Source organism: Ylistrum balloti, unplaced genomic scaffold (genome assembly GCF_031769215.1).
Source record: "Ylistrum balloti isolate Yb309-2 unplaced genomic scaffold, AGI_CSIRO_Ybal_v1 Utg370158, whole genome shotgun sequence".
NCBI classification, from domain to species: Eukaryota; Metazoa; Mollusca; class Bivalvia; order Pectinida; family Pectinidae; genus Ylistrum; species Ylistrum balloti.
In genome coordinates this window covers 421,083-447,914 of record NW_026782155.1, presented here as the reverse complement: position 1 = coordinate 447,914, position 26,832 = coordinate 421,083, and the positions used below count along the sequence as shown (strand labels likewise).

General features: G+C 34.2%; 1 protein-coding gene across 1 annotated transcript in view; it reads right to left on the bottom strand.

Annotated features, from left to right (window-relative positions):
- The window catches only part of LOC132550948 (myb-like protein X), a 46,514-nt gene extending 19,952 nt beyond the window's left edge, over positions 1-26,562 (bottom strand). Inside the window, exon 1 of the mRNA XM_060215049.1 lies at positions 23,244-26,562. Coding sequence (XP_060071032.1) covers positions 23,244-26,562 — 3,319 coding nt within the window. The remainder of the gene's footprint in view (positions 1-23,243) is intronic.
- Between the last annotated feature and the right edge of the window lie 270 nt (positions 26,563-26,832).

The following is a 26,832-nucleotide window of genomic DNA, read 5'->3' as shown; positions in this document are numbered from 1 at the left end:
TGCCTGGCCTACAGAACTTAACTGGAAACTGTATGGTACATCTTGGCTGAGTACTCCTTCAAACAGAGTACAGTTTTAGAAGGAGGAGAATATGTATGAATAAGGACCTGTTCGTATGTTGTTCTGTATTAATATTACTGAATCTGTTTTCAATCTTTTTCATATAGATTACACACAAATATTTTGCATAACTCATAAAATAGTTTCACACTTTCAAGTTAAGTGACCAGTATTTAATTCAACATATTATTTCAGTAAGCTCAGATGCCAAGCATCCTCACGACCGAAGTTCGAATTAATTATCACTGGGTGAAATGTCATTCCTGAAAATCACAGAAGTTCGAACTAGCAACCTGTCAGATTTATGGTAGGCTGTCATTAAAAGTTGAAAGGGCAAGCGCTCAGACATCAGCTACATGTTATTAAAATCATATGTGTTTTATATGTAATATGTTATATATATATATATATAAAGCGGCATTAGAATCATCTACATTACTTAGATATATCATCATCATCATAACCTAGCCATTTAAAGTTAATTATCATATACCTACAAAATACAATAAGAATTATCACAAAATGCATAAAACTATTGGTTAGTGGGCATTAGATATAATATCAGTCAGGAATATTGGAAAAATCTACATAAAAAAACAGTTATCTGTGATTCAATGTGACGTCATCAACTAATGATGGAATAGCGTCACCAGGTACAAGAATATCTCCTTCCATGGTATTATACTTGAAAACGAGACGAAGCGAACATCATAGTATTTTGTTTTAATGCACATCAAGTGTAACGTTGAATACATATATTGAGCATTATTGCTTTAGATCATTTAACAAAACATAATAAATCATACTAAGAAAAAGCAAATCATAATAGAATTGAAAACCCTTATTAATGAGCTGTATAGATAGCTTGAGCGCGGTTCAACCGGGAGCTTCAGTTGGTGTGGTGTATCAGTACCATCATTTATTCAAGTTGGCTGCAAATGTTTTAAAAGCATTTGTAAAAGTCTGGAACGTTTGAGTGGCAGAGACCACCCTTTTGAGATAAGAAAGCTGAGATTTTCAAAACAATGACGATCTTTAAAAAATTGAAAAACAAAACATGCACTGTTTCTTAAATAATAAAAGTGCAACAGCGATAATAAATTTTGAATAAAAAATCAGTTCTGAAATAGAAGAAGAGATAGTCGTTTTTGACCTTCACACAAAGCTATATAATCTGACTCACATTGTAAAAGGTTGGAATTTTTTCCAAGATGTGTAGATAGAAAGGGGTGTGTTTTGTTCTCCTATCTTCCGCAATGAAGTAGAACATTTAGCGAACGTAAGGAATGGTGCTCGTTTGCAAAGTCATCAATTCTCGAAGAGAATGCAGCTAGCATCGTTTTTTTTTCGAATGGTGCAACAATGTAGGTTAATGGTACCGGTGTATTTCATAGCAATCTACACACTATTAAAGAGGTCGTTCAAAGTAGGCAAAGTACGATGTACAATAGACAGTTCTTTTTAACCAAAATGTGATCTAAAACATCCAACCTTTTACTTAACAGTATCTATCTTTTATTTGTTCTTAGCTATTGTATGTGTAAGAGATAAACAGCAAGAATAATTGTTTACAATAGTGAACAATTGTTTCAAATGCTTTCATTGAGGACCGCAATTAGCTTTCCCCTAGAATATAATATCATGTGTGAGTTAATAGATTAGAAACATTTTAGAACCTTCTCCATCATCTGAAACCTGTAGTCACCAATAGAGAAAGAGAGATAACAAATGCAGAACAACTTCTTTATTACCTGTAACTTTTTTCACGTTTTCCTTTCCTACGAACTTTCCATTTCTTGATAATCATACACCTGCTTTCCTTCCTTGTCTACGGGATTTACGGTTGATTTGATATAAAAAAAATCCATAGTGATCTTCATGATTCATGAGGAAATACTCTTAATTTCATAGACACTAAAAGGATTTTTTTTCTAAACTTTTCTCTTTTTTTGTGACCATTACAACCTTTCCTGGAAACCCTGGACTACATATCCTTGACTTAAATTAATCATGGTTACTCATACTAATATATTATATCTTATTCTCGTTATATCGACTTCAAGTTAAAAATTTTGCTGGATAATTGACTATATGTCTACATTGTCAATAAGGCTAAAATTGTATTAAATGATTCTTTTCGTGTTTGTGTCTTTTGTTTTGTGAACAATATCTCGTATGTGCCGCCATATCATAGAAATCTTTATGATATTTTAACTCATTTTAGTTGTAATATATTCACATCTCCTCTCGATAACAAGAAGAACTTATGATTGCGATTTTTAAATCATTCTACCGCTATTCCTAAAACTGTGTTATTTTGAATTGCTGGGATACAACCATTTCACTCTCTGAATTTGGAGCAATTAGAGGTTAATTATGATGGAAACTATCTCCTGACGATGAGGATATTATCGTTCTTTAAAACACCACGTACATCGTCTTAATCTTAATTTAGAATCTTTCAGTGCTGCATATGCCTTCTTTGTTTGCTTAAATCGGTTATTTTTCATTAATGATAATATCGATAAGTCTCCTTGTACAATAATTTGTTTCAGCAAACATTTTCCGTGACGGAAGACATTAATCAGATATGTAAGTAATATTTCCACCTGTAAAATGCTACCCAGCGATGAAGGCTAATTATCTTTTTAAACCCCTCTTTATTTAATTTTACACTATACAACGGATAATATTCATTTAAAAGTTTGCACCTCCGTAATCAAATTATAAATCAGATATTAGAATACCGAAAAAGAGTGCAAACAGAATTCCTGTTTAAAGTGTGCAGAGTTTGCATACACTGATGACGTCATACATTCTGTGGTGTAATGAGGATGTCGTCACCAAAAGGACCCCATGCCGCCCTGACAGACGTTTATCCATCATAACTGCCCCCCACTTAAATGCATGCATAACTCGCTCAGGGCTGTTGTAGCGATATATAAGACCATCAACTACTACAGAGGATCTAAGGATGACAAACACGCAACCTATGACGGGAGTCAGGATTAGATTGATAAGAGACTTACGTACGAATTCTCCATTGAGTATTAACATATGGCCTGTTTTAAGAAATCCTGACTGGTGTTATAGTTATGCATTTACGTAAGAATCGGCCGTATGTGGGATGCAATATTTTCTCTGTAGGGTTTATATACATGTACGCTAAAACGTAAACGATGTAACTTTGTGCTTTTCAGCAGAAAGTATAAATATGATAAAGATCAATGTGAAATTGCAAAATAAAGTCAAAGTTTGACAGATTTTTAAGTAGAACTGTGGTGGACGAAGTTAATATAGGTAACAATTTTGTTGTGCCATTTTTCATTTAATGACGTAACGTCATTGTCCATATCATCACCCTCCATTTCTGAATAAACATCCGTGTATATAACATTAGTGATATGTATGCAAACGAAATGCATAGGCCAATTAAGTTAATATGCATTATGTGATATATGCATTAGTATTTTGGACCTTGATTTCAATATTTGATAATACAACCTAAAAAATTAGTGAGTTGGAATGAATTATTGATCGAAATGAACAAGGATAAATATAAAACAGCAACGACGAAATATGGTTTGATTTACTTCACAATAAAGGGGTTACTTTTTAAATGTAATTCCACAGGATTTGGCACATCCTCCATACAAGAACCAAATATGTCCGCAATGTTCATTGACGATAACCAAGCCAGAAATGATGGCTATGTTAAAATTTGCGCCAATACGCATAGAACGACACAAAATGATGACGTATCACTCAATTTCAATAGAATGCAAGACAGCATGACGTAAATTATCAGGTATGCGTTGTCAATTAGAGTTTTGGTTGCCGAACGCTTGTCCCACCTCCTGTCAAACGTCTCCGAGGCCATGACAAAAGACATGCCTATTTATCATACAATTATTTATTATTACATCCAGACGTGTGCAATGCTTACAATCATGTTTCATACAATACGGCATACCAATATTTTGTGTCGAAAACATCACTATTTTGACAAAGGTCTGGCGTCTTTTTTTTTTCTATAGCACATTCACCTGTCAAGTATTACTTAATGTGTTTTAAGTTGTAAGCGAAGAATTGAATTTAAATATTCTACTCCGATTTTGTGAAAACATTGTGAACAGTAGCAGCAACAACAACTTACATCGAACTTGAATGATTCATTAAATTGTATTGATAATTCTATAAACATGTAGATATCAACCACACCTATTCTATTTGACATTAACAAGATATTATTTAAAAAGAAGAAAAAATTCAATAAGAAGGAAAAAACAATGTATTTTATAGCATGCTCTAAAATTCATTATTTATCCTGTTTGGCATCGCGTTATTGAGAATTTGGAGGCAAGACACGCCCACCTCTGCGCACTTTTGCATTCTATTTAGTAACCGTCTTATATCACTTTCTTTTAGTATGGAAAGTAATATATGATAATATTATGCCATCTTATGACATCTGTTTATCATTCCTAGGTTTTTATTCTACAACATCTTATTACATGTCTCGTCGCAAACGTGCTGTCTAGAAGAACCCCAAGCCCAAAAAACTCAGGAACACCTTTACTTGTTTGTTTATTAGATGCGATGAACCTCTGTGTCTCCATGACACTTTGAATTCTTGTGTTTTTACAACATATAACTCATAACTGTATATTCTGGGACGCTACAATGCCAAATTTTCGTACTTAGTATGTTCTCGTTAATCATTGCCATGTACAACACGGTTTGCTTAATAATGCTATTTATTAAAGTTTTTTCTTGACGTACGATATTCAGTACATACTGGAAAGGTAGACCGAATTTCAGTAAAGTTGATCACGTACTTTATGTCAAAGTTAGATTGTGATATTGCTGTTTGACTGCGATCAATTTGATACGTGCACAAAATATGGTTAAACAATCCAGTTTAAGGTTTATGTACCATTTCGATATAACTGCACCATATATTTTGTTCGAGATATGATGCCACTAAAAACTGTCCTCTGGAGAAAAAACAATGCACTTTGGGAATAAGCAGTATCCTTAAAATGTATATCATAAGAAATATTATAATCCCGATTGAAGATTCATGATGATCTATAAACTTGCAAAAGCAAGTTCATTGGTTTGAATCTCTCAATATCATGTTTTGTATGTTTATAATATCAGCATGCATCATTTCCTGGGTTATGTAGGTTTGAAAACTCGGGGTTACTATCTAGAAATGGGAATTACATTAGTTGCTAACTGAAATCAAAGGGATCGAATAATTGGCAATGACAACTCATTTTTTTTATTACAAGCTATTTATTTTGTTAAATCTATCAAAAGATTAATTTTGTAACGAACCGTAAATTAGAATCAAGCACTTATACCAGTCCCTGTTCACATATATACCAATTAACGTTTGGTTTCTGCTGGTTATTTGTTACTTATATGTTCATATATAAGGAAAATTATCTTTCTATGAAAATTCTAATTCTGTTTGTAAGACTTATAACCGTTGTTTGATTACCTCCCATTGATGAGATTTTCTGGAGTATCAATTTTTTACATGATAATAGAAATATCGATTGATTATAAAAAGTCCGGAACACATAACGGGATAGCAAAACAAAAAATGAAAATGAAGAAAATCTTTAACGCACTGAAACTGAATAAATCAACCAAACAAAGCTGTTAAACTAGACATGTATCCATTTGTTTTAGGAATTATGACGTATAAATGCCGAAACTAGAGAATCCTTCGAATGTCGTCTGCAAGATTTTTGGCGCGTACCAGTACATCACAGGGCGAAGAAGCACGTGCTTTGCCAATCGAGCTAAGTGATTATCAAGTTCCGCCATAGATCAAAAGTCATAATTTCACTTCTAGGAGTAAACATGTCTTCAGAGATTCAGCAATATCAACAAATAAAAATTCATATTTGGAAAGGAAAAAGCATATTCCTATTAACATATATGCGTCATTTCATTTAACGGATTTGTAAAATTTGAGAGAAAGCAACATAATGTCGGTTGCTTAAGGATAGCGCTCCTTCATCAGTATGACATATTTAGTTTTCATTACAAATATGCCACTCTTCCTAAGGAGATATGCTATCTGACTATTTTCACAACTTTACCCGAAATACATTCCTCCAGTGCAAACCAGTTTATCAGTCGTCATACATCCAGGCTTGTGTATCATTTCCATTTTGCATGTTATTGAATTTAATTACGCATTGTTCTAGCAACCTTTATATATAACACAATATCTAAAAAAAAAGACAATTTCCTATGTTCCTGTGATCTTTGTTGGCATATAATATCTATATAATTTCTTCCCAGACAAGATATTTATTTATATACATGCAGTACATATATTTGTATAAAAACACAAACTAGCGTTTATTTCCTTGTCTACCGCAGTGCTTCTACTTATATTAGGTTACGTATCTCAAAACAAAAGACCAACCCGCAATGACGGAGAACAAGTGTTGTGAGGATCTGGTTTGTATCATACTCTAGTGCTGTCCGAACCACTTGTCCCAAACCATACTAGACCGCATTCCCGCGCCCATATTGTACACTGAGTCTTTGGCATCAGCACCATAATCTCATCGTTATCATTACTACGCATGGTCCCTGTCATAGCGAGGATGAACTTTGAGCTAAAATCACTTAACATTAGATATTGTTTCAGAATATTCGTTACATATTTGTATACAGACTGTCGTTTTATCATTGTTTAAAGACGTCAGAGACCGTTTATACCATTGCAATGTTTACAGATGATGGGTCCTTTCACAGAATGTTTTTGCATCCTAGTTTAAAAAATGATTTCAATTTTTCTCTTTATTTAAGTTCCAAGTTCAATAGAGTAACGTCCTAGCTTCATCAACCTATGCCATCATGCAAAACCACTTTTGGCGATAAAGTATAAGACACTCACACTTCCAGAAAACCTGTTCTAAGTCTTGCTAAATCTTCAGTTTTCGTTAACTTTTTGTAAACATGTCAATATTATTGTTATTTTGAATCAAGGTCAGACGAATCACTCAGAAAATATTTCAAAGTGGCTTGAGAAAGATATGTCATTATTTCGAAATAGATGTATGGTAATTTGATCAGAGTTACACATAAAAGACACAAAAGGCTAGTCCGAGTTCTAAGGCATCAAATAGGATCCTAAAAAGACACCTTTTTACAACAGGGCCAAGAAAGACCACAGGTTAACACAGGTGTCCAGAAGCCGACAAGAAACTAGAAGCATGACAGACTAATCAGGTATGAGACATTATAGTGAATAAAGCCGACCAAATGACTAGAAACATGACAGATTAACCAAGAATGTCAAAAATCATTACAGCTTACAGCAGGTGCTCAAAAGCCTACAGGGTGACTTAAAACTTGACAGATTCATTAAGGTGTCCAGAGACAATCCAGTTTAACAAAGGTGTCCAGATGCACAAAGTGTAGCTGCAGGTTAACACAGGCTTACCAGGACATTCCATCGAAGAAAGTTGAAGTTGACATAGGCATTGTTACGAGAGAAAGACTATTGATAAGTAATACTTCCAACAAAACACTTTTCTAAGACTGTTTTCTAGCTTTTTTTAGCTTTTAAACACCTAATTTAGTTCCATCTACTATATTATGAATTTTATTTCAAATGGTTATGCTTTCGTATCTGTAGGAATCGGATCGTTTGACAATTTGACCTCTAAAAAACCCAGGTGTGTATCGTTACTGTCTTTTTACTTCTATATCATATTTAGTTATACTTTTTCGCGTTGTATTCAAGTGATAAGGTATATATGTGCGTGTGTGTGTCCACGTCGACATTACTGAGATAAGCAAACACTATTGTTTCTTTATAGAATCGGTAAAGGTCACATACCAAGCCTGTATCCTTCAGTTTCAGTCATACTGCATCCATGATTACAGACAAACATGATACGTTCTACTAACGTAGAAGAGTTACAATTTGGCAATGGCAATTCCTGCAATGTGTTATTCCTAGTTTTCAAAAAAAAAACTAGTATGTTTATGGTTTTTGTTCCAAATTGCATCACATGATACTTACACCCTTCACCATAATTTTACACAAATTTATGATCGGAACACAAAATATATCGAGAAAAGTAGACGGAATATCACCTACACAGAAAATGTTTAACTAGCAAATCGTGAAATGAAAGTACATTTGTCGCTTCTATCAAAACGTTATCAAAGGGAGAATAATGTTGAGTATTTGTACATCGGATAGTAGCACAAAAGTTATTTTACATCATAAAAACAAACGCGTCATTCCTTGTGTTCATTTCTTGTAATTCGGATATTATCACATTTTCAACCAGAAATTCATAAGGAAACTGTTGTTTAGTACGAAAACAAGCAACTTTCCTGTATCAATATGAACTGAATGATATATGATACGTTAGCACATTTACAGGAATTAGATTTTTTTTAAGTAAATGCGTGGTACAAAATTTTGGCAAATTGCACATTGGTAAGATTGACGAACTGACAAAAAAGCTGAGAAAATATTAGAGATGAAGCAAAGGATTTCTCAAGATTTTTGTACAAAAAAATGGTAAGACGGTCGGAATTTCTGGAAAAACCTTGTAAAACAAAATATACGCCAACTAATAATTTGAACTGAAGTCAGTGTCAACTATGATGTCTTTGTACTAACAAATGACTCCTGCATTATTACATAAGTTCTAAAAAAATGTAATTTGACACATATATAAGCACAAATTATCCTTGGATTACAAATGGTTAGGCACTGCCAAAACAATCTATTCTGACTCTATAAAACCATAGCAAATGTCTTATTTTTTAACCGATTATCACGTTCATACCTAGATAACCAAACGGATTCCGTTGCCAAAATTGTAAATGAAGACAAATATACGGGGTGTTTCTTTAATGTCAATACCTTAGCGATTCATTAGCAAAATTATGACTTGACAAATTACTTGTAAATAATGTGTAATGTGGCATATGATGCCAACTCGTATTTATCAAGAAGCGTAATTATATAAAATCCAGGTACATTTATATAAATTGCATCAGCGTTTTTCTGCCTGAAAAACTACATGCAGTACACGTGAAAATGTGTTTGAAAATGATGGTTACACTTGTTAAGTGCCACGTCGAGCGTTAACACTACCTAGGAAATTTAAAGACTTGGGAGCATATCGTTATCACTACATTAGAAAATATCAAGAAAAATCCCAAGTTTCGTCGGTGATATAATTTCGTCGATTTCATGGGTGCTCTAAATCCATACATATTTTAATTACAGGTTCATATATTCAATGATGCATAGCCCTTTTGATGTAATGCAACAAAATTATTCAAATGATTTTCTTAAAGACATAAGTGCCTATATTGTTTATTTTTTCTGTTGCAGGAAGTAGGGGCTCTGGCTCTGCTTTTTTTGCTTTTCTACACAATCGAGCTCAAGTTATCGATCAATCAATCTGTATCGCTGACGCAAAACGTATTCACGAAAATGCACGAATGGCGAAAGTGAACTAACTGCAAAAGTAGCTCATAACCATTCCGAAGTAACATTCACAACCTTACAAACTATGAGCATTGAACAAACAGTTCAGCGTGAATATTTGGCAGTGTTATCACAACGTTCATGCGTTAATCACAGCCTTATATATAAATCACACCCGACATTGTGTAAAATGAACTCTAGGACTCTAAATGTCTGCTTAGATAATCAAATGCTCTCTTCTTTTTCATGGGCAATAAATATTTCCCAATAACCCTTCTTGTTTTCGTTTCCCACCCCATTTTCATACCTTGGCCCCATAATCGCTCTTCGTTTGACAGAATGCCCTACCTAGGCACTATATAGGTTAAAGTATAGCCGGGATCGCTCTTAAACGAATATTACCCAAGTCCATTAAGACAAAAATGTAAATAATCCACACTGTATAATAGAAATGTCAGTATGAACTCTCCGTAGAATCATGTGTAGTGTAATGGAAGGGATGTCAATCGTCACTATACAAAGGAAAAGTACCAGGTATGTTACTACCGATTCACTGGTAGTAAAACGAGAGGCGGAATCTTCTCTCAGAAAAACGTGGATCTCTACATGAAAAGGTTTCTTTGCGTAAAAAAGTGTCCGACATACATAAATATGACTTGTCAGAACATTTTAACGTCGTTTTCTTATTACGACAAAATAGTTATAGTGGTAAACACTGCTAATGGATTTAAGTCCCCAAGGTTTCCCGTTAACTACTTGTCACGAATAGAGGCACGGTTCAGAAAATACACATGTACTTGACATTTTTCTAAAATTATCTTGTGTATGAAAATTTCGAAATTTATCTAATTTAAATTTCCCTTAGTCGTCGTCTAGGCTTCATCCTTCAGGCCCTTAGCATCACTGACAAGTCTTAGAAGGATGAAAAACTTGTATGTTGTAGTTTAATTCATTGTTTGACTCTACTGTGTCTCAAATTATGAAAAAGGCGCTATTCACTTGTGTGTCTTTTGCACAATCTTTGACATGGGTTGAATTCTAAAACATTGATATTATTTAAGAGTCCACTATATAGGGCTTTGTTAATCTATTTTATATTATATTTGTGTTCTGTGTGCAAAGCTCAATGTGACTCTGTCCAGGATCTTCGTGCAATCAAATTTATGAAAACATGTTGAAAATCAAATATCAATACCGTCGCTTTTTTTAAGAAATCATCTGGTAGGGATCTATGTAATCTAGTTTAAGAAATGCAGAATTCATGTCTTTCATACCAGCGTCACAACGTTACCAATTTAGCATTCATTGTCATTGTAGACACAAACATGACAATGCCACACATACCAAGGAAGAAGAATCGTCCAGTTGGCATTTATACAAATTATGAATGCCAACTGAGCATTCTTTATCTTTTATTTATTCGAAATAAGCCAATTGGTTTAATTTGGAAAGATAGACAGAATTGATACAAAGAGATGATATGGTATTATCTCTAGGAAAACAGCGATTAAACAACAATATAACCAGACAGTTGTGACGTCAGCATCATGTAATTATCATAATCATGTCACAGTTTGGCCATGACATTCTTCAGTCATGTGATTGTTTGCCAGTGGAATGCTTGTTACCAGAAAGCAAATATCATTCAATAAGACAAATATACTACAATAAATTGCCTTATGACGTATATGTATTGTTATTCTCTGCAAAAATCCAATCAAACATCCTTGAAATTATTATAACTCATAACTCAAAAACTAATATTCTTACAGCATTGGTATGTAGGGATTTCTGCTGTGTTACATGTATTTGGCATTCAGGTGCGTGAATAACTGGGTGCATGTGTGAAATTGTAACTATGATAACTTTTGATATCATACACATGAAATCGGGTGTTAGCAACATACAACCGATTGTCAATCAAATATAATTATTGAACTGGAACATGTTTTTCCCAAGAAATTTGGATTTCAGGAAAAAGATGGTTACAATAAAAAAACCACAAAGGCCCCTTTATTACAACTTAACTGAAAAAAAGTGAAGGGGAGATAACATTATCGTTAGCAGTATCCTGGCATTACATTTATGATCGTTTGTTATCAATCAAATATGTGTAAAAGATTTTTTCAAAACATTAACTTGCATTAAGAGCTGGTATAAATATTTTTACAAACATTTCCTCTTTACAGTCGTTTTGTCGTAACCCGTTTGGTCATTTTGTAAAAAGGAAAAATTAAAAATGTTCCTTATGTATTACGTATGAGGTCATAATGTCGTTACCAAGACATCATAATAAATGTATCACCTGAAGATGGTTGTTAGGCCTGAAAATTTTAGCGGAATACATTTGTCGTGTTGATTTTATCATATATATGTCATCCTATTTCCAAACGACACCTTAGAAAATATCTCTATTGTGCGCGATATTGATGAATTGCTGGGGGGAAAAATGATAAATTGATATATCAGCATCTAAGATGTTAGATTACAGTAGAGCGCATCAAAGACGTCTAGACGTCAGAACATTATTCACAACACTCTGCAACATCACGGTACCATTTGCACATCAGACAACCTACTTGCATTATAAATCTTATCGGGATTGTTTATATTACGGTTCATCAAAGAATAGAAGGGCTTCACTGTAACCGGGATTTCTTTTTTTTAATCGCCCAGGTGATGAATATAAAAGTCTGCCAGCTTTCGATGAGAATGTGTTAAGCCGGGAAATAACAATATAATTGATCTATTAGGGTTTTGTATGTCAAAAGTCATATCCTAAAAGATACATTCATAATAACATTATGGACGTAAAGCATTTTCAATATCTACATACGTGTGTTCGTTATGCCATAACGTTTGGAAAGTGAGACAACGCTTGTTTTTATTTTCAAGCTAGGTTTTCTTATTGAAATGTAGGTCATGCCTGAATTACCAAAACGTCTGGTTTATGTAAACTAAAATATCAGCACATCCAAAACCAATATTATTCTATCGGCTTGCTGTTTAGCGTCTCCTGTTTTCACTTTCCGTAGGCAACACTAGGTTGTATCAAGCACTGCATAAACCACAAACTGTATATCTAGCCTATAAAAAAATCGTCACGCTTGCAAGGAAATAATATTGGAATGTGCCTTAAAGAAAATTATACTGATATATATCTACGAAACGCACATCTACTTGGATGTGAAACTCTGTAACTGTGAAAGTATTATAACAAAACGGACATGTAGAACCAATAGATTACATTGGCTATTTATGACTAGCGATGAATTACATTATATACTGCAGTAACTTAATATGTCGAGAACATAATTTCGCTTTCAAACGATTCATTACATATTTCAACAATTACATCTTACATGGAATTTGCAATTGATCAATGACATATACAAACTGATGAAACACGTAACCCTACATAAATGCAATTGGACATTTAGTCCTGAAGGTCTGTCGTAACGTGTTTTAATTAATTCAGATAGTGGTCCAAACTATACACATACAGTTGAAGTTGTTCTATAAATATCTCTGATATACACAAAATACGAAATATGTTGACTCATGGGGATAGTCACATTCCAATTTAGAATATGATATTTCTTTCAAACACTTAGTCGTCTTCTAAGCTTCACAACTTAGGCCCTTAGTATAAGTAACGAGTTCCACAAGGTTGAAACACCTGTATGATGCAGTTTAGTTCCCTGTTTGGGTTTACTCGACCTCGCTCCTGTGCATAAATATTCATGCTTGATACGGTGACCTTGACCTTGACAATGGAACACTTCCTGATCTCCCGTCCTATCGTTGTATAATTTAGTTTGATGATTTGATCAATATTCCTTATGAAATGACTAGATTATTAAAATTATATCGTTCCTACTAGTGAAAACCTATGCTGTAAAAATATATTGCCTATGTGATGACTCCAAAAAAGTCAAAGCATGCTAGTATCCATGGTTAAAAAAACACCATTCTTACATCATATTGTAAAGAAAATGTCTCTTGCGCTATGAAGAAATTTAACAATAAGACCTGGCTTTCCGGGAGAGTTAATCGATATTCGATAACAGTACTTGAACAAATATTTCATTCCAGAGAAATTGTCGTTAGTTCAACAAACTTTAAAGCAATTCACAATAAAGATTTTGCCGTTCGCTATATATTTACGTCTTATATTCTGCACAGAAAGTGTTTTGATATAATCAGATGCAAACCAAACTTTGTTTAATAACTTGAAAATATTTGCACACAATCTGCTGTGAATAAATATTTGCTGATCATGTTGACTAAATCACTTAACAGCAGGTATGTATTTCATATATTACATAACATACAACTATATCTAGGTCGGTAAAGCAACCGCACGGTACATGCCAGACGGCCGACTCACACAGCTGCTCTTGGTGCCCATAATACGGTGCGCACTGCACAACAAATAAAGAATTTCAGCAACACATATCTATGAAATTTTGAACTTTTTTCGAAATCTTCCGCATGCCATATTTTAATTAATTCGAAAAGTGGAACGGTTCGGAATATACACATATACTCTTGACGTTCTTTTTCGTAAATCATCAGAAATTAATTACTAGAATTTTCTTAATAATGGGGCATGTACACCTTCCCTTCAAAATTTTAACATTCCTTTTTATTACTTTTTGACTTTCCGAAGTCGCCCCATATGATTAATATTTAGTTGCCCCATATGTTAAACATTTAGTCGCGCCCTAGATTAATCATTTAGTCGACCCCTACGTTCAACATTTAGTCGTCCCCTGTGTTTAACATTTAGTCCCCCCCTATGTTTAACATTTAGTCGCCCAATATATTTAACATTTAGTCGCCCCCTATGTTTATCATTTAGTCGCCCAATATATTTAACATTTAGTCGCCCCCTATGTTAAACATTTAGTCGTCCTCTATGTTTAACATTTAGTCGCCCCCTGTGTTTAACATTTAGTCGCCCTCTATGTTTAACATTTAGTCGCCCTCTATGTTTAACATTTAGTCGCCCCCTGTGTTTAACATTTAGTCGCCCTCTATGTTTATCATTTAGTCGTCCCCTGTGTTTAACATTTAGTCGCCCTCTATGTTTATCATTTAGTCGTCCTCTATGTTTTAACATTTAGTCGCCCTCTATGTTAAACATTTAGTCGCGCCCTAGATTAATCATTTAGTCGTCCCCTGTGTTTAACATTTAGTCGCCCTCTATGTTTAACATTTAGTCGCCCAATATATTTAACATTTAGTCGCCCCCTATGTTTATCATTTAGTCGTCCTCTATGTTTATCATTTAGTCGTCCTCTATGTTTAACATTTAGTCGCCCAATATATTTAACATTTAGTCGCCCCTGTGTTTAACATTTAGTAGTCCACTATGTTTAACATTTAGTCGCCCCCTATGTCTAACATTTAATCGACCCCTATGTTTAACATTTAGTCGCCCACTATGCCTAACATGTTTGCCCTATGTTCTTAAAGGACTGAAAAAAGGACTTAAACTAAGCTAAATCATACTCGAGTTTATAGGGTTTTTTATTAAGATGTTTAATACAATTTAAACAGGAAAGTGTATGATTGTACTGTAATTATCACAATGCAAGTCATGGATACTTACACTATTAATGACAAATGATCGTTTTACCAAATGTTATCTTGCATTATACACATATATGTTTAAACAGAATTACGACTTACATAAAAATGATAGTCAATACATGTATAAACCTTTCCAAGAGTGATTTATATCTATATATGTATTTTAACAATGAAATTTGTTTTCATTTGTTTATCCGTCTTTCATGCTTTTCACCTTGAAACTAATATTCTATTAAGTGGATTTCTTTGATTCATTAGACAGACAGGAAAACACTACAGATTATACAGCGGTTAAATCTCCAGACGCCGATATCTAACAACACAGTACATTAAAACAAGATAACAGAGTGCGTCCTGTTTATAAACCCATCCTTAACATTAGATCAGAGTAATACTTGATGGTATATCATGCAATATTCTTTAACTTATATTATATTATATTATATTATATTATATTATATTATATTATATTATATTATATTCACAACAATAGTGAAAGAAGCTTTAAGCTTATATTAATCACTCAATTGGCCAGGATAGAAGCGCGCGAAGGGTCTTAATTTGGGAGGAAGTCTTAGTACCCAGGAAAAGCAAACGTGGTCGGGCATGTAACTGCCATACCCAAGAATAAAGGCAGAAAGGAGAAAGTATTTTATAAAAGTTGAATACATTTTTTGGTACTACCCCCCTATAAGGTCATGGTGTTTCATTTTCCTCGCATTATAATATTAAATCATTAACAACGACTACTTCATACATAGAAGCTTCTTGTTTGTTACATATATAGATACATATTTCCTTAGTCTTTTTACAATTTACTATACTAGTCCTTACAAGTCAATTGAATTAAGATTATTAAATGTTTTATTCTATAGAGAAATATCGATTGTAGATTGTTTCAAACAATAAACAAAAAATAACAGGAAGTTAAAAAAATTAATGAAAATAATGGTAAAAACACGCATATTACATAACAGGCCAATGTTGAAAGTTTCATGTCTGAAAATATAGTCATTAATGTTAAGGGTAAAATTCTATATGATATCATTTCCTAGTTCTCTTGTAATATACTTGACGTCTTCGTATCAGCGGTTGAGATATAACCCTGCTGATATTCCTATCAGATAAAAGATTTTCCATAAACCTATCTTCTTATAGATCACTCGTGTTGCGCATCAAAGAGTAATTATACACGATATAGGCGGTACTGTGAACACTGACAATGATTCAAGCGAGGTATCTGGTACGGTAAAGGAGTATGCCATCTCCTGTGCTAAACTGTAGGACTGTCAGTGTGGGGGACAGATATAGTTTGCCAGAGGAAAAAACAAACAAATTCGGCTTTCAGATTACTTATTTATTAGTACCAGATGGAGAGATAAAGAACAATAAGGTACATGGGAGTCGACATGACGCTGTGAGGATAGCTCTATCTTCTAAGTTGGCGATCACTAAAAAGCATAAGAGGAAACGATTACTGGAGAAGTGTGATTGAAAGACTGTCTACATGCCACTGTGATATCGACACATAAAAAACGACATGTCTTTTATGATACCCGATTGTTCAACAAGTCCTCTCAGGCATACAATATACAGTAAAAGCGGCACTGAAGTACCCACTCAGTTGTTTATAGTTTCTATCTGCTCCATGAAACATCTTCGTCTCCGTCCGCGCTTGGTACTCTTCTGATAATTCTGGCGTGTTAGAGTACAAGTAGATACCTACAGAATATCCTTTATTTTTGAACACACAACTTATACATGAAGAGAAAATATGCGTATTCGTTACATAAAGACTGTTTGACCTTGCTCCGATTTCAAAATCATCCTTTAATATCCGGAAATCTATTAACATAAATTGTCCATGAAAATACATTACAGGACATTAAAGAAAACATCGTTCATTAGATTCATTAGTCCTGTCCATGCTTTATTAAAGAATTATTATATAATCTGACCCTGAAAGAAACTACAGAGAGATGGATACGGTTCTACAATAAATACTGAAAAGTGAGTCTAGTATTTAATTTTTTCACTATACCCTACGAGAGTATATAAGAAGCCGTTAACTATTCAACGAATAGCAACAGGAATGATCCATATATAATGACAGACATAGGGTATTAGTATACTTCATGACAGGTCAGACATGAAGTATGAGTGTAAAGGGTTGGTTTTAGTATACTTCATGACAGAACAGGCATGAAATAAGTATCCCAGATATATGTATAGTAAAATGTCCCGTGTATATACAGGATTTAGAGTATAACAAAGAATTATCTCTGTGTATGAACAAAGCTATGGTTTTTCAATAAAGTCACATGCCCCCTTGCCCCACATACACCATCCAATACCATGTATGATGATGGATACAGTCCTTGGTAATACGGAATTTCCCCGGGCTTTATAGACAGACATAACTAAATCAGAAGGTAGAAATAGCATCATAATACGTACTTAGCATTACTGTGACTTGTTAGAAGTCGTTCATTCTAGGAATCGATGAAATCAACTAATAAACTACTTTTCAAGGGCAACACATATTACGTGTGGTCTGAATTAATACAACAAAACACTCCGAAGACATCTGTTTCGTAACTAACGTCTCCAGCGTTCACTTGTAGTGGTGGAGAAGCAACAAACAATCCAGAATTATGTAACACTTTCTACCTCATTGAAATCTTGGATTCAAATGACAATTGAATTAATTTTATCATTTCGAAACGAAAATATATGTTCTGGGGTTTTTTTTTTTTTTTTTTTTATAAAGAGCATCGTGATTTGCACCTGAAATTCGATGACACTATAAAAACGACAATGACAGAACTATTGTTTGTAACATTGCAAATGACATTTCTCTGGTGTTAACACGGTTATAAGTGCGGTGACATTACATCCTGGCTGTTCTATCTGAAGTTTCGTGTTGATCGTTTTTCGTTGAACTGCAGAATTATCATATATGGCAACAACAGCTACCAGAAATGAAATAACCAAAAAAATAATTTTGTAATTAGAATATGCAAACATAACAGCAGCGTTTGGCCTAATTTGAATATTTTGACGAATTCTATATTAAAAGTATAAATGAAGTTAGTCCCATATGTTAATTCCAACACAATACTTTGTTAAGAAACAAATATTTGAACAAGTATTAACAGTGATTGACTGATTTAATGAAATTAAATGGCTACCGCTTAGGACCTCAGTGATAACGTTTCACAGCAGTATATCATTATAGCAAATTACAACATAACAACAACGGAAATTCATAGGAAGATGGAACTGAAGCGTCGAAAGTAATATCGAGTAAACGTAGCAGGAAGTATATATAAACAAATCTTTTGGCAAAATCTCAACTGGAGTAAGGAAGGAACTAGACAATTGGTGCTGCAGGAATTTCAATTAGCTTAGGAAATAGACAATGCCGATAGCACCCCAGCGCCTACCTGATGCTTGCTATACATGAAACTATCATATGTACATTTTAACTTTGATACATTTGTCCTAAAGAAACCGGTTGACCTTCGATCTGATTGGCTTTACTTAAGTATGGTTAGAAATTCGAAATTAAAAGGCAAATACGGTGCCTGAAACTGAAAACATTTCTTGGATACACCAATTCAAGTATATTGCGTCCATATGTAAATGTATTATACCAGTAGATATTCGAAGACATCATATGAGGTAAATGTTCCTTCTTTGGATAAGTTTTTTGTAAAAATATACGTTACTTTGGTCAAAGGTTATAAAAAACATGTAAAACACGTGTTTAAATATATTTGGCTTTTTACTTATTGTGGTTAACCAAAACAGTTGAGAGAGATTGTTTTTATTATTTTTCATTTTTATTTTTTGCAATTAATTGTAATAACATTTCTATTTATTACTTACCTAAATTACGTCTAAACTTTAAGTCTTAGTTATTATCTTCACTCGGTTACAAATAGCTATTTATCAGTTATCCAATTCTCAATCATACACAGCATACAATGATACTAGCATACGCGGGACGAGCTCAGCATTATGTTATCTTTTGAAACCTATTTCCACTAAGTTAAAATTGCATTTCTAAGTTGTTTTAATTTTGGAGATATTCATTCTGCAACGATATTATCCATAGGATTCATAAATGATTAAATTTTAATAGCCGTATGATGCTTTTATTTTAATTATTGTTTAACTTATTTACTTAAATATTAACAAATAATGTTGATAGATGTAAACTCATGAAACAATAATTTATTTGAAGTGTCTGTAAGTATCCTATCGATAGGAAATCGCATAAACACAAGTGAAACAGCAATTCATTATAAACTTGGAAAAATATTATTGTAAAGCAGGTGCAATATGCCTACACATTTCGAAATAAAGGATTATAGCAGAAACGCTTTGAAAAAATAAAGAAAACTAGGTATTCATAAAAAATGGAATTTGAAATGAAGAGCTATGGGATGTATACTACCGGAAATAAAGGAGAAAGACAGTATTTTTTACGTAAGAGACTGATGAAGAGACAATAGACATTTATGAACGGTAATTACTACTCTAACAGTGGAGAGATTGATCAGGATAAAATAAGATAGATTGGTGATTACTCCTTAAAAAAATGTGGGGGACTATTCAAAATCGTTAATATAGTTACTCTTAACTAGGAAAACGGAACAATCTTTTCCGGAAAGGATCATAAATATCTACTTCACAAGAAAGAAATTGGAAAACAGAAATAGGTTTCACAGGTAAGAGAGAAGTGATGTTTAATCAACCGCTGACAAAAGCCAAACTTTCTGGATGGTTTCAACAGAATATGACATCTTGTGTCTTCATAATTTTGTATCACGAGATTGTGTGGTGCAGAAAGCTCACGACACTTGAATGGCTCTACAAAGTTGTAAATGATTTTATGATGCAAGTTTACTAAGTAGAACACGATGTCGTGGTTAGCATTATCTGTTGTGTTTTTATTCTCGCTTTACTTAAATGTGATTGGTCTTTCAAAACTGCGTCGGTGTTACATATGAACAACAACTAAAGACTTAAACCAAAGTGAATTAGGTCGTTAATGGTCGACTTTAACAGTCATTATCAGCAACATGCTGTAACGGTAGCATAATATTACCTCATTTTTTTCATATCGTTATCAGACTAGATAGTGAACAGTGAACAAAGAAACTCCGGAAATATAACTGACAGCATCATATGAAGTCTTTCATTTCTTATACGACTATCCGTGTCATTTGAGGAAACTATTTCTGGAACATCATATCAGGCTTAAAGAAGACTAAACCATTATCTGAAGTGTTGAAGAACAATTAGACGCTAGTATATGAATAATATCTACTCAAAGGATGAGTCATAGACTAGGGATTTCTCTGTATAAATATGCGGAATGATAAGTTCGTCGGATTCTATTTCCAGATGTGATTTATAAAGTTATACGGTTTTATTTTTTCACGCTTTCCCAAAATCCTTCATTACTTTTGTCTATTAACAGGAGATAAAAGGTAGATAAACATATGTGTTCTACTTATATACATTCCGCCGATAATTTATGTTTCGAGTAATTTTGTGTTGAGAATCGGTTTCGAATTCAATAGTGACCATAATGTGTTTTGTCCTGATATTTATCGATGTATTATTTATGAAATAGTCCATCGATAATTCCCGATTTCAAGACCGGTCATATGTATAATATTATTGTAAAGGTTACCAATTATACAATTGGGTAGAGAAACATTACTTAATCTTATCAAGCAATACTGACACGTGAAAGAAAGAATGCTGATAGCTACAGGTTTGAGGGCTTTTTCATAGATTTACAGTCAACGAAATCAACAAAGAAAACCCCACCATGACAACAAAATGATAGTCCAAACTCATATGCAAAAAGGGTGAAAATATAAGCAAACGAAACGTTTAGTCGGATATTCCGTGACAACTACACGGAGAATAAGACCGCATGTTCCGGAAGAGTGAGGGTATTCTGCTTCATCGTTGACACCCGTCATGGAAATCTTGGTTAATCCAAATAAGTAATGTCAAGTTCCCGAATGAGAACCATGTAAACAACAACGGAGCCAGCAGGTAAACTAAGGACATCAAACACGTTCAGCTTCATATTGCATAATGAAAATAAATATCCCCCTAACGAGATCCTTATCATAACCTTAAATCTTCCCTGTCTTTGATTTATATCAAAATAACATTTTATCTAGCAGAATTGCGATTCCGTGTGAGCTGTTGACCACATTTAATCTAAGTCAAGCAAACAATTGTTTTCATTAAATGTGTTATATCATATACCCTACTTAAATGCATTAAAAGCGCATGTGCTGACGTAAAAATAGATTTTCTATGAGTACTTTTGCATACTTAAAGACGTCATTGAATCTTAGCTCCCTGTATGCTATTAAGCAGTGTACTATATTTAGCTCTTCGGCGCATGTTACTAATTAAAGGAAAGAAAAATAATAAACATCTACAGGGAATTGTAAACCGGTGTTAACAGAAAGTAGTCTTTGGAATTACAACCAAATCATTTTACACAAGTTAGTAATGAGCTAATATGACGCGGTTCTAGTTTAAAATATGTATTTAAAAAGTGACAGTGAACCAACGTTTGGGGTTTTATGAGTTGTAAGGTAAATACGTTACATGTTTCATAACGTGAATACAGCATGATTACATCTAACCCGAATATATCTGTCACCATACTTATCTATGCAACTGACTTCTTTTTCCGAGAAACAAAAATGCGTATTTCCGATTAATTTTGTACGAAAAATGATCGAGAAATCAAAGAGGCGTCTAATGTAGATTAGATTATTGACTTTCGATACGTGCACCCTTGTTGGAGAATTGAAGTTGTCATCAGTTATCCTTTCAGAGGAACATCGCAATACACGTGTTTAAGACTGGTTAAATGCTCTTTGTGAATAGTTGTTGGTTCTTGGTGGTGACAGAACCATGAACATGAGAATATAACTAGATGGTGTGAAGAAATGGAGAAATAAAGAAAAAAAAATACCGAATATTGCGAAGTAACAATAATAATGTTTAAAAAAAACTAAATAACATCATGGATAAAATGTCATTTTATCACACACACAAAAAATGTTACTAGAGTGAACAGGATTCTGGCAGGTGTAAATACCATGCGCATACATCACTGATGCATTGCTGTCTAAACCAATTATGGTAAATACAAAACTATTTAAAGAACACTATGTTTACTCGTATTGTTTGTGTAGTAACAAGAGTAAGGATGGCGTTGATGGTCACCTACAACCACATCTGTGTTAAGCTCAGTATTTATTTGATTTTTGTCTTTGTTATTCTAACAAAAGAATACGCTATCTGTCTCCCAGTGATCTAGGGAAATAATACAAAGGGTCATTGTAGCAACTTTCGTTTTAGACGTGTCACAGGTATAACTGACAGTTTTCAAAAATAATGATGATACAATACTGGCTCAACGGTAACAGCTGATATTTTATACTATTCGAGGGGTTATAATGTCAATATGAAGATCGAAACTGTGAGTTTGATTGCTTGTCAAAACTGTGTATAATTATATATTGCAGTGAAGAAATAAAAGTAAACACCGACCAAAAATAGCAGCTTTAACATTTCAAATAGCTCTTCCGGTTGATATATATAGAATACAATAAAAGTGATATAGATAGGTTTAGGTGTATTATCGGTCCACCTATTAAAATGGTGTTGATCCTCTCAAATATTCACGTCAATTGAAAAATACGAACTTTTTATGGAGTTTATTGGTATCATGATGAATAAATATCACTTTGCTAATTGTATATGTCTCGAAACATTTTTTAAGCCATACTAAGTTGAAATGTAACATAATATTGGTACTTTATCTCAGTAGTATATTTCTTACTATACTGATTTGTCGCGAAATGAAGTTTTTGTGGCAAATCAGCATAATCAAAAATGAATGATGTGATAAGTGTTCATTATTTTTAAATATTTGATTTTATCGAATGGCATATCAACTTCAAAATTTAACATATTTCATCTTCATTTTATCTTTTCCTCCTTTTTAATCTATTGCGAGTAACTTTAATCTACTTACCAATAGTTGTCATCACAGTGATGGCGAAAAGAAGAGAACTGGCAAATGACCATTGTAGCTCAGATTCGCTTTGTTCATCCTTGTTATTCCATCCATACATATCAGTAGCCTTCCACACTTCTGTTTGAAAACTTTCAAGAAGTAAGTTAATCTCTTTTGTAAAATTTTCCCGGCTTCGTTTATTCATTTCTAACTCAAGTGCTAGTTGCAAAATCTGTGTTACTGCTGTTGTCCTTTCATTTTTCACACGAATTCTGGTCTGTTGCTCAAAAGGAGCTTCGAGAGCCTGGAAGATGAACCCACCGAGAATGGAATATGCTACCACAAGCGAACACAATCCTATATGAGAAAATAAGAATGCAATAAATTGCTTACAACAACTGATAACTTTCCGGCGTTTTTCTAGCATCCGACTTTCCCGTCTTGTTGCTAGATGCCGAGGATTAGGTGGCAAAGCAGGTTCGTCGTCCAGTGGTTCATCCGAAGCCACTGGTTCATCACCTGGTTCAAATTTAATATGCTTTTTAGGTAAATCATCGCTTAAGTCGATGACATCGTCAACGATATCAGTTTCTTGAAGTAAAGCAAGTTTACTAAGACTTATGTTTGTCTCGTTCTCTATGATAACTTTTGTGTCAACTTTGACGTCTGGTTCTTCGGTTTTATCCGATTTTTTCTCGACGTTTTTTGCTTTATTTTCTTTCTCATCTCCCTTGTCTGGTGACCTTATTGAACGCTTACTTTGCCTGTTTTTAGCTAGTTCTGATTGTTTCCGATGCTTTGAAAGGCGTCTTTTCATGGATATTATGCCCATTAGAGAAAGCTTTTTTGCAGGTTTGGAAGCAGTTTCATCTGTATCATCTTCTTTTTCATAATCAGCCCTTACCATAGGGTCTTCTGTTGCGTTCTTTAATATCCCAGAGAGTCTGGGGGCACTGTCAGGTGTGTCACAGTCCTTTTGTACCTCGACAGGTAAAGGCTGGATTTCACTAAGAGGTGGTAGTTTCTTTCGCTTTAAAGCTGGAGTTGATTCAGGCGTTTTAAAAACAGAATAGTCCTCAATTTCTGAAATGTCAATAGCCATATCGCTATCAGAACTGGAGTTCCGAGAAGATTTTCTTTTAGCTTTATTATTGACACTTGCAGATGTTGCTTGTTTCTCATCTTTTACATCTTTTTCTTCAGAACTGCCTACGTTTAGTTGTGATGCCTTTTTTATAATTCCTTCGGCCGCTGTCCGAAGATTCACTTTTAATGCTTTGCTCATTAATGGTTCATCCTTTTTGTCAAATTTGAGACTCTCAAGAGATGTTTGAACACTTCTCGATATAGGAGTGGTACCCCGTCGTTTCTCGATGTCCTCAGACTGGGTTCCTGTAGTGTATAATAATGGCTTCGCAACGTTTCCTTTACTTAATTTTCCCAACAGATCATTTGTAACAGTTGTATTCCTTAGAGATTCGGATAGTAATTTAAGGTTTTTATTCGGAATGTCTGGAGTAGATACAGTATCACTAGTTTTCCTGTTTCCTTTTTCTCTTTCTTTATCGTTGGTACTTTGTTCTTTTTCAGAATCTTTTCTCTTGTCATATTCTTTCTCTACAGCTGTTTCATCTTCTTGTTTCTCCATATCTTTAGATTCCTTTTCTTTCGATTCTTTGTCTTTACTTTTAGATAAACTCCGGCCACTAAATCTTCTAGGAGACTTGTATGTACTTCTTGACAGTTTCTTGCTCTGATCGTAAGCATTTTTCCCTCTCTCACGAGACACAGTATTACTTAAATCAGATTCAATTTCTTTCTTTTCATCGGCAGGAGCAGCAGTGTCATTCAATCTTAATCCTCTTTTCTCCTTTCTGATTGTATCCTGAGAATTACTTAGCCATGCTGTTACATTGTCACTCACTTGTGATGCAGGTACAGATTTAATGTCTTGTTTTGAAAAAGGATACCACCTCTTTTCTGTAGCTTTTTCATTGTCTTCTTTCACTACATCACTATTTGTGAATTTCTGTGATTTATCATCTTGTTCAACATTAGATTTGCCAAGAAGCAAAGGCACTGCAATCTTACCTTGAGAACGTACTTCCGCTTCCGGTAATGGAACTGTCTCCGTTTCACTTTTTACATCATGTTCCTCCTCACTACTGCGTTTCAATAATCTAGCTCCAGGTGAACCGGAACGTAGAGGTAGATTCTGACTAAGATTCAGAAAGTTTGAGAACGACTCTTTACGATTTTTTTCAAGTTGTTGGGCATCAATAGGGTCAACGTGAGCAGATGAACTAGGCGTTTTATCAGAGTTACTGTTCCTTTGGCCAGAGTAAGGGGATTGTTCGTTTGATACAGATGAATGTGGTGTTTCGGTTCTATTCGGGCTTTTAAGTCCATCACCCCGTTCATCAATAGATACGCCGTTAGTAACCGTTTTCAATAATGGTACGTTACTAGCATCTCCCCCAGATGTATCAGGTGAATCGCTTTTGATTTCAACCTCTTTATCACTTTTTGCATTTTCATCATTATTCACATTTGACTGCGTATGATTCACTCGATCTTTCTTTCGGCGTCCCATATCTGCACTCACTGACCTTCTGTACACCTTTTTGTCTTCGTCCGTTTTCGAAAAAGGTATGGAACCTTCGATATTTGTGAGATCCGGTAATGATGACGAATGTGATTCCATAGACTCTGATTTCCCTATACCTTCTAATGTTGGTTTCAGTTTGAATTTGTCCGCGGTAGATAGATCACTCTCTGGGGGCTTACTGGAACTTTTTACTTTCTTTGCTTCTCCAACTGTCATACGCTTGATTTTATCTCTTGGATCAGCTGGAGATTGAAGTTTGTCGGTTAATCCAAACTCTCCGACTGGTTTCCGATCCGGCGTGGAGACGTTGTCCCCACTCAACCTTGCCGCTACGGTGACATCATTCTCTGTAGAGTCCTGTATCCCACCAGTACTTCGCGATCTTTGTTTTTGAAGTTTTGGCTTCCGGAATAGATTTTTAAAACTCCGGCGTTCTGAAGTGCTCCTCGAACGCGTTGCCCTTGGCAGCGTGTTAACTCCTTCATTGCTAGGTCTTTTTTCAACACCATTATCATTAATGTCGTCAGATTTTGTCGTCTGCTCCTTTTTAAGTCCAATTTCATTTTTATCATCGCCTCCAGCGACAAACACCTCATCGTTTTCATTATCTTTTCCCGATTTAGCTTCATTTTCTTTTCCATCGTCTTTCTTTTTCTTTTCTTTCTTTTTAGAACCTTTTCTACGTTTAGTTTTTGTCGCTTGTTCGGTTTCATCATCTTCGTTCTTCATTATGTTTAATGACCTACATTTAGGTCCACACAATTCTAATTGCAAAAATACGTTATTATAGTCCCGGCGTTACATATTCAGCAAAGCAAGCCATTACTTACATTCCCGAAGTAGTCCGAATGTCGTATGAAGCCTGACCATGAAGCACTAAGAGATCCGGATTCCACGTTTTAATTGAAAATAATCCCTTAAGTGTTTTTCCTAACTACTGGCAAAAGATATCACATTTTAAAATCTTTCTACACAGAAGTGTAAGGTTGTTGACTGTTA